A 14,847-nucleotide genomic window follows, 5' to 3' on the forward strand; every position below is an offset into this window, starting at 1 on the left:
ATACTTTGTTTTTTTAATTCAAATTGATAGCTGACCCCAAGATTTAACGTGGCTGCATAGACAAGGCAGGATTCGGACCCCTGACCTTGCTTAAGCGTGAATCAACCCCTACCGCTGAACCACACGCTTGGGGTTATTTTATATATTGATTTAAATTAATGAAATAGAATATCAAATAATTTTTAAATCTTTTAAGAACTTTGCAAACTTAATTTATGCATTAAAAAGTTTTAATTCATCTTAGATCATTAAAATTTGATGTAGAACATGAATTATTAAATAGAATAAGTCTAGATAACTTACTATTAAAGTAAGTGTAAGTCTTATGTGTAACAAAATGGGCCACAACTCGCCATCCATAAAAAATTGGTAGGTCGGGGCAGGTTGACCTGCCAACCTGTTTAATTAAATATTATTTTTAAATTATTTTTAATTTATGGTGTGCATACTTTATGTTGTATTATAGTCTTATTCAATGACTACTAGTACCTGTGCTATAATTCTTAAAGACTATTATATTTTTTGTTGTTGTTAAAAGACCTATTTTATATTAGTAATCTTGATTGAAAAAAAATTAAGTATTTTTTAATTTATTAATTTTCTTTTGTTGTTTTGAAGTTGAAGGACAACTTTATAACATGGGTCTTTTCATTAAGTTTGTTAATTGACATTAAAACAATTATCAATTTAAATTAATAATAAAATAAAAATATGTATTTTTAATTTTGGCGGACCAATCCACCAGTTCGTCAATTCATCTTTTAAGTGGAGCAGACCAAGATTTTTATCATGCTTCCAACAAGCGGACTAGTGTGCCCCACCTCATTTTTATGGACCAGTGATGGCCTGGGATCGGCCAAAATAGGTAAGGTGTTCTATGTTGCCACGCCTAATAATTTTTGGTAAAGTTATAAATATTTTATCTCTTATATATATTTTCAGTTCAATTTTTTCCTTATCCTTTTTATATCTTCCATCATACATATCACATTTATTATTTCTATATATTCTTGATTTTTTTTTTCCTATCTATTTTCCTTTTTCGTCTGTACATCCAAAAAAAAAAAAAAACAGATTTACATATTTTTTTATTAATAAGTATTAAAATAAAAATAGTAGTAAACTGTATAAGTATATATAGGAAATATTTACTCCCTGGGTACTTATCAATTATCTCCATTAATTATATTATAACTTTTATTAAAATATATCTACATTTAAATATTTTTCTATGCGTCATCAATCTTTCATTTTTTTTTTTACAGGGAAAGAGTAATGCGTTTCATTCAAAAATGAGTTGAAATATACATTATGGTATAAAGTTAAACTCATGAAGACTAACATAAGAATAAGAACTCCTAACTAAATAATATGTAAATCTAACATTAGATTATGGTATAAAGTTAAACTCATGAAGACTAACATAAGAATCAGAACTCCTAACTAAATAATATGTAAATCTAACATTAGATTATGGTATAAAGTTAAACTCATGAAGACTAACATAAGAATCAGAACTCCTAACTAAATAATATGTAAATCTAACATTAGAGCTTTGAATGTTGCTACGTTTTTGCAGGCTGTTGACCACTCTGATAATCTGTTTCGAATTCGATCGCCTCTATGCCATGCCACACAGATTGTGATTCAGACATTAGTCTCCAAGCTTGTTTGTCTAGAAGGGCAAGATTGAAAACCTAGATACTGCGAAACTCCATGCCATCATTCTCCTTTTTTGTAATTAGCTTTTTCCATCTCAGTTAGTTAATGCCTTTTTCGTGTCAGAATTAGATTTCCACTAATAGGAGTTTAACTTCATTAAATTTTATGTATGGTAGTTAAGACTATTGTTCTTATCAAAATTAATTTGATAAGATTGGATATCAAACTTCCTGATCTCTTCACGTATAAATTTTATGTCTAATATTGTCTCAAGTCTTCACTTCTTCTAAGTTAATGGCAATGGGAGACAACAATTTGTTTCTTTCCAAGGTCTTCGTCGACATGCTCTCTGAATATGAGCGGTGCTCCATCCACTTTGATGTTCTCCAGGGAAAGGTTGGATATTTGCAAAAAAGACTTTGAAAGATCAAGTTAATTAGTTCATGAATGTTTCAATCTAATATATGTAAAGTACCTTGTATTTTGGTAATCGTCTCTTGATAACCGTTATCTACATGATTTTGTTGTGCCTCTATATTGGCTAAAGTTATTTTGTTTTATCACACAGATTAGTTGATTACTCCCTTTCATCTTATAGATTGACTAATCCGAATTTATAGGTTGACTGACCCAACCACATAGATTGGCAGTCCTATCCTAACAGGTTGGCGATTCCGATCTTATAGATTGGTCAGTCCAACCACTACTAGAAAAATACTATTTAACATCATTCTATTTACATCGATTCCAATAGAAACGATGTAAATAAACGCGGCGACATTTTTGTAAATAAATAGAAGATGTAAACATATTTATATCAATTTTGTGAAGAAACGATGTAGATATGAAAAATTTTACATCGATTTTGTTATTGACTGATGTAGAAATGGAATCACAAAATTATTCTACATCGGGTTCACATTTGATCGATGCAGAAATGAAGACAAAGTTTTGTTGCACTCAACACACGCGCAACTAAACCTTCTGGACACAACACTCTCGCGACTCTTCTCGTGCTAACCTTCGAGTCACAAAAACCCTAGTTCACAAATAGTCTCGGAGTGACTCTCCCAAAAGGTGGCGGTGCTCCAAATCCACAAACGCTCCAAGGTTTTGCTGTCGGAGAGAACGGTGGAGGCCTTATCTCTTCCATCGGTCTCCACCCTCATGGCGTGAACCTTTATCTTTGGCTAGGAGGCTCTGCAAGCGTGCTTCATCTCTTCCAGAAAATTGATACCATCCCTTTCGGTGGGAGGGGGGGCGCTCCGAGGTTGAGGGAGGCAACGACGTAGGTGACAGAGGTAGGGTTCTTGACAGTGACAGATCCATAAATTTTAGATAGTGGGAGTAATACTTATTTATATATTTGTAATATTAAAAATTTTACATATATAACTTTTAAAGGTATAAATATATTATCATAGTTATTTTTTATAATTTTTTATATTTACGATTACAAGTAAATATGAAAATAAATTAGGTTAGACTAAATTTTATTATAACTTCATAGGTTTGAACTTAATTTTTTAAAAAAATATATATCCTAAGTATGACTTATTTATCTATCATAGACATTTTTTAAATTTTTGGTTAGAACTACAACCCTAAAGACCTACTTTATAATAATTCAACACTATTAAAAATATAAAATAAATATGTTAATTTTTATAAAAATCAAGTTTAATTTATTTATGATATAAACATGTTTTTAATATCTAATACATATTTTTAGATGATAATTTATTTTATATTTTATAATACTAATTCTAAATGGAACATAAATATTTCAATTTTTTTTATTTTTATTTTTTTAATCAATATATACAATAAATAGAAAACACAAAAGGTAAACATGCATACTGCAAATTTTATTTTATTAAAAAATGATTTTTTTAATATATTACATTATATATGTGAGTATTAATATATATATATATATATATATATTATAATTAAATCTTTTAAGAAAATTAATTCGTTATTAAGGAGTATTTTTTATCACATAAGAAAATTAATTTCGTTCAAAAATTTAACAGACATCAAATAAATAAATCTCTTCTACAAATCTATATTTTATTCATATAATAATTTAAATATATATTTATTTTATTAAAATATTATTTTTATTTTTAAAATATTATTTTTTAAAATAAAAAATATGTATATGTGAAATAGTAGTGGGGGCAAGTACCCCCACTACTCTCAACCTGGATCCGTCCTTGGTTCTTGACGCGTAGGAAGATAAGCTCGTCCTACTCAACCACTGCTTGGGAGAAGGCATATTGCAAGGCGCCAGCAGACTCGCACGTGGGGTCGGCCACCACCAGGCTCTTGCTTCATTTCTCATTCTGTTTTTACATTTTATTGATTTAAAATGGGATTTTGTCTATATGGTGTGGTTAGGTGGCTTACCAATCAAAACATGCTCTTGCATCAAACATGTAAATATGGCAATACCAATTGTTCTGTAAAGTAGTCTTTAATGGAAGAATGAAATATATGGCATGTGCTATTGCTGATAACCAATTTACATGTACTCTTGTAGAACTCCAAAAATTCAGGGAGATTGAGTAGGGGAGAGCCTGTATTTTGGAAAGCAAGTTGGAGGAATTACAAGGTGAGCTTGCTCCGAAAGACTCTAGGATTATTAAACTCGAAACATCCTTGAGTAGGGGGAGAGTGTGTATTTGTTCTCTTTGTTTTAATATCATTCAGTCATAGCCCCTTGTAATTTTGGCTTGGCAAAACAATTTTAATCGTTAATTTTATTTCCCTGAGTATAATTTTAATACAGTTATTTGATTAAAATTTATTTCAATTATTATTTTTAAAGTAATTATCATAAAAATACTTTTTCACATTGTGTTGTTTTTTTTTTACAGCATTGAACATGCTCAAACATCTCATGTTTATAACTATAAACATGCTTTTACACTACAAAAAATTATGTAATTAGTAGAGTTTTTTTCTGGGGTTTCAAAAAACCGCCACAAAATATTATATTTCTGACAGTTATTTTAACTGCCACAAAAGAATGATATTTTCAGCAATTTAAAACCATCACAATCTTTAAATACCTGTTCTAGCTTTCCATGTCACACGTGGCAACCATTTTTTTATATTTTTTAAAAGAATAAAAATCAAAAATCAAAAACTTATTCTCACTCACTCACTCCCAGTCCCTCTTTCTTGTTTTCCTTCAATCGCAATTCACACTCAGTCACATCCTCAGTAAGGTGATTCCATTTGTGAGGTGTTCTTTTCTCTCCTAATTCAAGGTACAAACCCTAACTCTCTTCTTTCTTTTTCATTTTTTGCATTTTTCAATGTTTTATAGAATAAGATGTGTATGGATCCCCTCTGCACTTTGAATTCGAAGTGGGAGCCATGGAAGACACCAATCCATAGAGACAGTGCCCTTAGAGTAAACCTAAGTGTTTTGAAGGGTTTGTGAGCTTCCTTCCTAATTGGTCGGTGGCACCGGGATGCCGCAACCAGGAAGCTGAATGTTATGAAATAATTAAATAAGATGCTAACAGCTGTAGTTAATTGAGGGTCTATTAAGTTGTCAATTTAGAAGTTAGTTTCAACGGTTAGAATATTATAAATAGGAAGTTGTTGTTAGAATTCTCTACGAAAAAAAACTTGTAAACTCTCTATATTCTTCTCCCTCTCATTAATAAGAAATTCAGACTCTTCGTGTTCTGGTAGCACCTAGAACTATTTCTATACATATCAATTGGTATCAGCCTTTCGATCTTTCTTGGAGCACGTTTCCATGGCAGACTCTACATGTCATGCGACAAAAATGAAAGATTTGGAAGAACGCATTTCTGCAAGATTGGAAGCGCGGATGGCAGAATTAGCGGGTGTAATGCAATGCACTCAGAGTGAGTCATTAAAGGATACGATACAAGAGATAGTGAAACAATCTGCCCTTGGGGAATTGAATTCAACCCCTAACCGCGGTGAGCATTGTAATTCTGCGTATTCTTGTGGTACAAGATTAGCAAGAATTGACTTTCCTCGGTTTAATGGTGAGAATGTGGACCAATGGATTTATCAGTGTGATAATTTCTTTTTAATTGACCGAACGCCTGATGAAATTCGTGTACAATTAGCAATAATTCACTTAGAAGGACGTGCTTTACAGTAAACCCTAAACCCTAAACCCTAAACCCTAAACTCTTGCAAAAACTACGAATTGTTCTTTACTGTCTTGGAATGCTTATAGTGGGTTGGTGAGAGACAGGTTTGGAGATGTGTGTGTTGATCCTATGGCAGAGTTGATGAAACTTCGACAGACTAAGTCGGTGGGAGAGTATCATGAAGAGTTTGATGCCATTATTAATAAACTGAATTTGTCAGAACAATATACTTTGAGTTGTTTTTTAGGTGGATTAAAGAAAGATGTCCAGATGCTGGTGCGCATGTTCCAACCCACTACGGTACAAAAGGCATTCACGTTAGCTCGGATGTATGAAGCTGCTAATGCACCAAGTTCCGTGGTGTCGTCGTTAACATTGAACAATTAGAAAGGGCTACTGGGATCAAAACCAAGATTGACAAAGAAAGCTGTTATTCCTTTCGAGAAGAATTCTGAGGCAAATAAATCTGGCATTCGATCAGTTAAGACTTTGACCCCTGCCTATATGAATGAATGAAGAGCCAAGGGTCTTTGTTACTTTTGTGATGAACCTTACTCTCCAGAACATAGCTTGTCACATAAGAAATTGCATATTCATGTTATGGAGGTTGTGGAGGACGAGGATCAAACAATATTGGAGGAGACAGATGGTCAGGTTGAGAGCGGCAAGGAACCTCAGATTTTAGTTAATGCATTAACAGGTGTGGCTAATTTCAAAACCATGAGAGTTACTGGGTATTTACAAAAGCGTCCCTTGCACATTTTGAAAGACAGTGGAAGCACGCACAATTTCTTGGATATCCAAACAGCTAAGAAATTCGGATGCAGAATAGAGGAAAGGGAGCCATTGATGGTGACTGTAGTGGATGGCAACAAACTCACCATTTCTTCAGTAGTTAAAACTTCACCTGGACAATACAACAAACAACCTTCGCTTCTGATGTATTTTTTATTCCACTAGGGTGTTGTGATCTTGTGTTAGGGGTGGAGTGGCTGGTGACATTGGGTGATATCACATGGAATTTTGATAAATTGACAATGGAATTTAGGGTGCAAGGAAAGAAACATGTGTTGAGGGGAGCTTCAGTACAGAACATTAAGACAGCTAAGAGACAACAATTAATTAAGGCTTTGGATGGTGGAGTTCACTTCTCTATGTTACAGTTGTGTGGAGAGGAAGAGGGGTTACTTCAATCTCTAACTACTCAGGCAGATCAACCTATAGTACCTCAAGAAATAAATCAGCTTCTAGAAGAATTTGATGACATTTTCCAAGAGCCTGATCAGTTACCACCCTTTAGATCTGATCATGATCATAAGATTCCACTAATTCAAGGTGCAAATCCAGTAAACAAAAGACCATACAGATATGCTAAATCATAGAAGGATGTTATTGATAAATTGGTGCAAGATTATCTTAAAACTGGAGTAATTTAGAACATCAATAGCCCTTATGCTAGCCCTGTGGTGCTGGTGGGAAAAAAAGATGGGTCTTGGAGGTTATGTGTGGACTATAGAGACCTTAACAAGAATACTGTGAAAAACAAGTTTCCTATTCCTCTAGTGGATGATCTTCTAGACAAATTGCATGGGTCCTCTATTTTTTCTAAAATAGATTTACGAGCTGGATACAACCAGGTGAGAATGAACCCAGGTGATGTGCATAAGACAACATTCGAACCCATGGAGGTCATTATGAATATGTGGTGATGCCTTTTGGCCTCACAAATGCACCTGCTACATTTCAAGGGCTGATGAATTCGTTGTTTCAACCATTTTTAAGGAAATTCCTTTTGGTCTTCTTTGATGATATACTCATCTATAATGTCAACCTAGAAGGCCATGTGAACCATCTCCGACAAGTACTGCAAACCCTCAGATGTAACTCCTTGTTTGCCAGGAAATCTAAATGTTTCTTTGCTGTCAGTAAGGTAGAATACTTGGGTCACTTAATTTCGGTGAAAGGGGTGTCTACAGATCCAAGGAAGGTGGAAGCTATGAAGAATTGGCCCTTGCCGCAAACAATCAAACAACTTAGAGGGTTCCTGGGATTGGCCGGGTATTATAGGAGGTTTGTGAAGGGATTTGGCTTAATTGCTAAACCTCTTACTGATTTTCTTAAGAAAGACAATTTTTTGTGGAATCAAGAGGCTACAAAGTCCTTCCAACAGCTGAAGGAATTATTAAGTAATGCTCCAATTCTAGCATTACCTGACTTCTCTAAAGTCTTCATAGTAGAAGTCGATGCTTCTGGTTTTGGCATTGGAGCAATTTTGATGCAGGAACACCATCCTATAGCCTTCATTAGCAGAATGTTGAATCAACAACAACAATCATTATCAACATATGAGAAGGAGCTTCTAGCAGTAGTGTTCATAGTTCAGAGATGGAGACACTACTTACTGAACATGCATTTTGTTGTAAGAACTGATCATTATAGTTTGAAATATTTGTTGGATAAGAGGTTATCAACAGTTTTTCAGTAGAAGTGGTTAGTCAAATTGATGAAGTTCGATTTCTCCATTGAGTATAAGCAGGGGAGAGATAACATAGTCGCAGATGCATTGTCCAGAATTGATCATGTTGAGTGTCAAGCTATGTTTACACATCAATTGCACTCAGATTTGTTAACTAGGATTCGTCAATCCTATGTTAACGATACAAATGTACAGGAAGTGATTTAGGAAGTACAAAACAATTCTACCTCTCATAAATATCACAGCTGGCAGTAAGGTGAGCTTAGAAGAAAAGGGAAATTAGTGGTGGGTAACGAGCCTAGTCTAAGGAAAGACATCCTTTAGTGGTTACATTCCTCTGCTGTGGGAGGTCATTCGGGCATAAGTGCTACTATGCAAAGGATAAAGGCAGTGGTTTACTGGAAGGGTATGACGAATGATGTTAAGCATTTTGTATTGCAGTGTGCGGTTTGTCAACGGAGTAAATATGATACTTCAGCATCCCCTGGCCTTTTGCAGCCTCTTCCCATTCCTGATATGATATGGCAGCACATTACCATGGATTTTATTGAAGGTTTACCTAATTCTTGGGGTAAGCAAGTAATTTTTGTGGTGGTGGATAGGTTGAGTAAGGTTGCTCATTTCATGGCCTTATCTCATCCTTACACAGCAAGAGAGGTGGCACAATCTTTCATGGATCACGTGTTCAAATTACATGGTTTTCCTAATTCTATCACAAGTGATAGAGATCCGGTGTTTGTCAGTAGTTTTTGGCAAGAATTTATGGCATACCAGGGTGTACAGGTCTAGCTGTCTTCAAGTTACCATCCACAAATGGATGGTCAAACAGAGGTTGTTAACAGGTGTTTGGAGACTTATTTGAGGTGCATGTGTTCTGATTTACCTCAACAGTGGAGTAAGTTGCTTCCCTTAGTTGAATGGTGGTACAATACCACTTATCACACAACAATTAATGCCACTCCTTATGAGATTGTATACCGGCAACCTGCTCTAGCATATCTTCCATATCTTCCAGGAGAGTCCGGGATTGAATTAGTAGACAGAAGCTTGGCGAAAAGAGAAGAGATGCTGAAGTTACTTAAGTTTCATTTAAGAAGAGCCCAAGGAAGGATGAAACAAGCATCAGACAAGCTTGGGAAGGACAGACAATATCAGATAGGAGATCTAGTTTATGTCAAACTACATCCTTATAGACAGATTTCAGTGGCCCAAAGGGGAAATATGAAACTCAGTCCTAAGTTCTTTGGTCCCTACAAAATTTTGGATCGTGTGGGTGTAGTAGCTTACAAAATTGAACTTCCAGTTCAGTCTAAAGCGCATAATTTTTTCCATATTTCACAGCTTAAAAAACATGTGGGAAATGCAATAACTTCCAGTAAAGTTCCATATGAAACTTCCATATGAAACTGACGATGCTTTTGCTGAAAGGGAGCTTGAAACAATACTAGATCGGATGACAGTGAAAAGAAATGGTATTGCAGTGACTAAGGCACTTGTTAAATGGAAGCATCAACTTCCAGAAGATGCCACGTGGGAATTTTATTATGATTTGAAGAAGAAGTTTCCATTATTTCATTCTTGAGGACAAGGATGCTTCCAAGGGAAGGGCATTGTTATGAAATAATTAAATAAGATGCTAACAGCTGTAGTTAATTGAGGGTTTGTTAAGTTGTCAATTTAGAAGTTAGTTTCAATGGTTAGAATATTATAAATAGGAAGTTGTTGTTAGAATTTTCTACGGAAAAAAACTTGTAAACTCTCTGTCTTCTCCCTCTCATTAATAAGAAATTCAGACTCTTCGTGTTTTGGTAACACCTAGAACTATTTCTATACATATCACGGAGCTTCAGAATGAGGGAGGCGCCGTTGACTAGAGTGTGAGGTTGAAGTATTCGGTGTTCGAAGGCGATGTGGATGGTCTTCACGAGGTGTTGGAGTCTGGTGTTAGTGTCAATTTCAGGGATATTGATTAATTATCGCACTACTCTTCATGTTGCCGCGTGCGAGGGATTCACTGAGGTCGTTGAGTTTTTGCTCCAGAATTTGTGATTTGATGTTTGGCTATTGGCATGGTTTGGCTGTGTTGTTAATTCCGGTTTCGTGTGTGATTTAATAAGATTTTCTTTAACTACACCTCTTTTATTGTCCACTATTAGATTTTTTAACACAAACTTCTAAATTATTTTGATTTCTCCTTTTCCCCCTTTCATTTATTATAATAAGTTCTAATTAATGATTTTAGTATGTTTTATTAACAGCTATAAGCTGTGATTGTGCTGCAAAGTATCAAATTTTTATGATAAATTTGTCTGTTTCCATATCTTGGGAACACAATTGTTGTGAAATTAGCTAATTTTTGTATCATAAGGTATTTGGCTACTATCGAGTATCTAGACTCTAGTATAGACTTATTTCGCAGATTCAGTTAAATGTTATATGTTTGTTTGTTCATAATTACTTAAGTTCATGAATCATCCACAATCTATCCTATCGAAGTTTGATTCTATGATCTATCAAAACTTTTACTTATCTTTTTACTTGTTTTAATGCTTAGGAAATATTTCAGACTTTACTATGTAATAGCCTTCTGGGCAACCTTATAAATGTCCAGGTAGGATTTTAGATGGATAAGGGTCAAGGTGAATGCAATATGTTAGAAGTTGTATCATTTTTGATTGGTAGCTTTACGATATATAGAAGTGGTTTAGTAGTTCTTCTGTAGCCTGTTTGTTGTAAGGTGATATCTTCATCTTTAGAAGTTTTCATCTTGCTAGGAACAGAATGTTTCACATTTAATGAGATCTTCATAGCATAATTTATTTTTGTAAACTCTTTGGCTTCCCTGTCCAGTTAAGGTAACTGCATTACGTTTTATCCCACGAACTTTTTTGGCTTTTGGATTACGATCCCAAGGCACACGATGGTGTTTCTCCTTCCTCTCTAATATGCTTGCATTATTTATTTTTCTAAGGTTTGATTTGTTAAACTAATGTTTGGTCAATCACAAACACATATTAGTCTTTAATAAAACTAAAATCATATATTGTTGAGTGGAAGCATTTCACAAAATAAGTTATTAATTTGATGATAAGGTATTCAATATAATTTTAAAAGATATCTTACGCATACTTAACTCTTCAATAGTTTTCCTATTTGAATTTTCAGTCGTTAGATGTCATGCATGGAATTTTGTTTAAGGAGTTTCATTAAGGGTTCAAATTAGTAACTATGTTTTTATTAAATTGTTGCTTTGAATTTCACCTTCCAAATTGGTTGCATATAAATAATGTGGAGGTAGTTTGTTTCTTGTTAATCATCAGTGCAGTTACTTGAAACCTGGCTCTTTGAACTGAGATATTTGTTTGATTTCTATATTTATAGGTTTTATGCAGCTAGTGTGTAGTCAATATAGAAGAGATGGATAAAGTTTCTGCTCCTTCATCATAGGAGCCTGCACAATGCCTTTATGAGAAGGTACTCCTCTTTCTCCCTTGCTGACATTAACCAAGCAGACAATTCATAAATGTGATTATTGAGCAAGGGCTCATATGCATAAATCTCTCTTTGTCTACCTAATGTGAAGGAACCTGGTTAATCATCTAATTAACTTCATAGGAATTTCTTTTTCATATGTGGAATAAATCCAAAGGATATCTTTTTAATTTCTCAATGTTTTATATAGTGGTTTGATGGGTGAACCAAACCACCATGTAGAAAGCCTGGTTATGAGAAGTTTCAATGTAAAAATTTGTTCATGTATTTGTCCTGCATGGAGTTTGGTCCAATTATAAACATAATTCTGCAAGTCTCTTTTAGTTTAGATGGCTAAAGTTCACCAATCATAGCTAAACAAAGTGATTTATAGTGCTATAATTCTGCAAGTCTCTTTTAGTTTAGATGGCTAAAGTTCAATTTTTGTTGGTTTTTTGAGTTCTAGTGAGAGAATTTTTGGTGGGTTTGAGAGATTTTGATGATTAATTTCTAGGTTGAAAGTAGTGGGCGTTATAGAGATAATTACCAATTGTTGAGAGAGATAGTCGAGTTTTTTTTTTGGTCGAGAGAGAGTTGAATTCTTTGTTTTTTTGTGGGTGATTCAATAATCTTGCTTAGAATGGCTGGTGAGTCCTGTGCCTACAACTACACAAAGGATGGGTTTTGTGAGGTCTTTTTCTGTTGATGTTGGGGGAGAAAATTTGGAGGAACCTAATCCAAGTGTGGTTGATCAGCCAATCTATGTTGTTGTGTCAAAAGAATTGAAGGAGAGCAAATCAAATCTGGTATGGGCAATACCACACTCCGGAGGAAAGAGGATTTGCATTCTTTATGTTCACGTTCCTGCTACAATGATCCCCCTATGTATGTATCTACTATGCTTCTCTACATGTAGTTGTTTTTAATCAGCAAAAGGAAAAACTTCTCTATATGTATTTGTTCTTGATACTTAATTTAAGGTATATATATATATATATATATATATATATATATATATATATATATATATATATATATATATGAGTTCTCTGTTTCATTTTCTTCCTTTTTTCCCAGGTGACCCCAAGCCGATCATTTAATTTAATCTTAACCACAATGAAGTTTAAGGTATATTTTCTCTCCCTTCATTGTTACTTGCCCCCTTTAGTCTCTTCAATATTTTGTGCTAGTATTGGAATTGCCTGATGCTTAATGAACTGGTCTTCAATGTGTGTGTAAGCTTAACCTATTGTATGAGCATATATTGCAGAAGTTTTAATCCAGAAAATTTAAGACATACACTGGGAAACAACTTTGGCTTAATACTATGTTTGATAATCTATGCAGCTTCGGGAGATTGCTCGAAATCAAGATAAACATGTAATTATATATATATATATATATATATATATATATATATATATATATATATATATATATTCTGACAACATATACGCATTTGTATTATTTTGTTTCATCTTATTCAATAGTTATAAAAGTTTTATTGTGAATTGATGACATAACTCGTGAGAATATTATAACAATATACTATTTTCTTTTTTATTTTCATTTATTTTTCTTGATTGTTGTGTTGAAGTTGCAGGACAATTTCAAACTTATCGATACAACAAACATGTGAGTGAAATGTTGTTTTTATATTTTAATTTCATATTGAAATTTATCATATGTGCTGACACTACACCAAAATTAGTTTTTTGTGGCAATTAACTTATTATTTAGCGGCCATATAAATGACCATAATTTTTTTACCGGCATTTAATTAATGGCTGGTGTATCCAGTGTCGCTAATACTATTACCGGCATTTATATAAAATGCCGGTAAAGATCTACTAAATTGTCGGAAAAACTTATTTTTTTTAGTGGCAATTCTAGTAGCCATTTTAAAGGCTATTAAAAGTTATTTTTTCAATTGTCTCCTTTACTTTAAATAATTTATTCCTATAATTTCATTTTCTAAATTCATAACTTATATACTTTTTTATCTCTACTCGATATGAGATTTGTAAGATGAGAGTTGTCTTTTATTTATATATTTTTTAATTATGTTGTCTTTTAAGCGATGTGAGATTTATAATGTCAAAGTTGGTCTCTAATTGTTTTATAGCACTATTGAAGTTGGTAACAATGAGTGATTTGATACCAATTTAGAATAGTGAATTAGGAGTCAACCCTATAAAATGAACCTGTAAGGTGATAGTTATTACTCACTTATATACTATTTAATTATCTTATCTCTAATCAATGTGGGACTTAAGTTTTTTCTAAATAATTGTCGTTAATAGTAAACTTTAGTGTAATATAAATATATTTTTAGTGGCTATTATATATTAGCCATTAATATTTTTACATATGGTGGCAATTAAATTATTACCATTAAATAATTGTCATTAAAAATAAATTTTGTTGTAGTGTGAATTCCATGTATTTTACTTTGCATAGGTGGGCAAGTTTAAGAGCTATCAAGAGATATGTCGACATTGATGAATTAAAGCACAAGAGACACTCAGATTTGAAGGTATCACTCCCTTGCTGTCATTAGTTCATTACTCTACTGATAGATTATGTAAGAATGAATTGAATGGGTCACTGCCCCATGAAAATGACTATTTTCAAACTCTTATACAGGATACAGCAGCTGGACCAGCTATACAGGTATATGCCTATTTGTTTATGCTTCTCTAGTGCACTTGTGCTTGTGCTTCTATTTTGATATTGTTGCGTAGGTATAAAATAGGATCATGTATTTGAAGATAAATTTATAGAAACTGATCCAATGAACTGAGACAAACCCAAATCGCCTAAAAGGTGCCAGAGAGTTCATTCCAAAAGAAACACAATTGAGCAATGAAAAAAAAGCAATTTTGTGGCGGTTTAAAACCGTTAGAAATGTTAAATCAAGAAAAATTTAGATGAATTTTGTGGTGGTTTTAAACGGTCAAGTAAAACAAGTAATATTAAAATGCATTTTGTGGCAGTTTAAAACTGCCACAAAGTGATTGAATTTTCTGCAACATTTACGAAATATACGTCACAAACCGTTTTTGGCGACTGTGGATCGGACAGTTATTA

The 14,847-nt window shown here is 33.4% G+C and overlaps 1 protein-coding gene across 7 annotated transcripts in view; it reads left to right on the forward strand.

Moving 5' to 3' along the window:
• The first annotated feature begins 3,839 nt into the window (after positions 1-3,839).
• Positions 3,840-14,847, forward strand: part of LOC109793152 (UTP--glucose-1-phosphate uridylyltransferase 2-like) — a 37,936-nt gene continuing 26,928 nt past the window's right edge. For 2 of the 7 annotated variants that reach the window (XM_083075991.1, XM_083075992.1), the window contains exons 1-10: positions 3,840-4,103; positions 4,208-4,279; positions 4,883-4,940; positions 11,668-11,760; positions 12,397-12,642; positions 12,835-12,885; positions 13,105-13,137; positions 13,355-13,392; positions 14,218-14,293; positions 14,404-14,430. In XM_083075991.1, coding sequence (XP_082932117.1) covers positions 12,874-12,885; positions 13,105-13,137; positions 13,355-13,392; positions 14,218-14,293; positions 14,404-14,430 — 186 coding nt within the window. In that variant the 5' untranslated portion in view covers positions 3,840-4,103; positions 4,208-4,279; positions 4,883-4,940; ... (1 more) ...; positions 12,397-12,642; positions 12,835-12,873. The remainder of the gene's footprint in view (positions 4,104-4,207; positions 4,280-4,882; positions 4,941-11,667; positions 11,761-12,396; positions 12,643-12,834; positions 12,886-13,104; positions 13,138-13,354; positions 13,393-14,217; positions 14,294-14,403; positions 14,431-14,847) is intronic. The other 5 variants (XM_083075990.1, XM_083075989.1, XR_014434341.1 and 2 more) reach the window with 3 other exon arrangements.

Source organism: Cajanus cajan, chromosome 1 (assembly GCF_000230855.2).
Source record: "Cajanus cajan strain Asha chromosome 1, NIPB_CcT2T_4, whole genome shotgun sequence".
Classification (NCBI taxonomy): domain Eukaryota; kingdom Viridiplantae; phylum Streptophyta; class Magnoliopsida; order Fabales; family Fabaceae; genus Cajanus; species Cajanus cajan.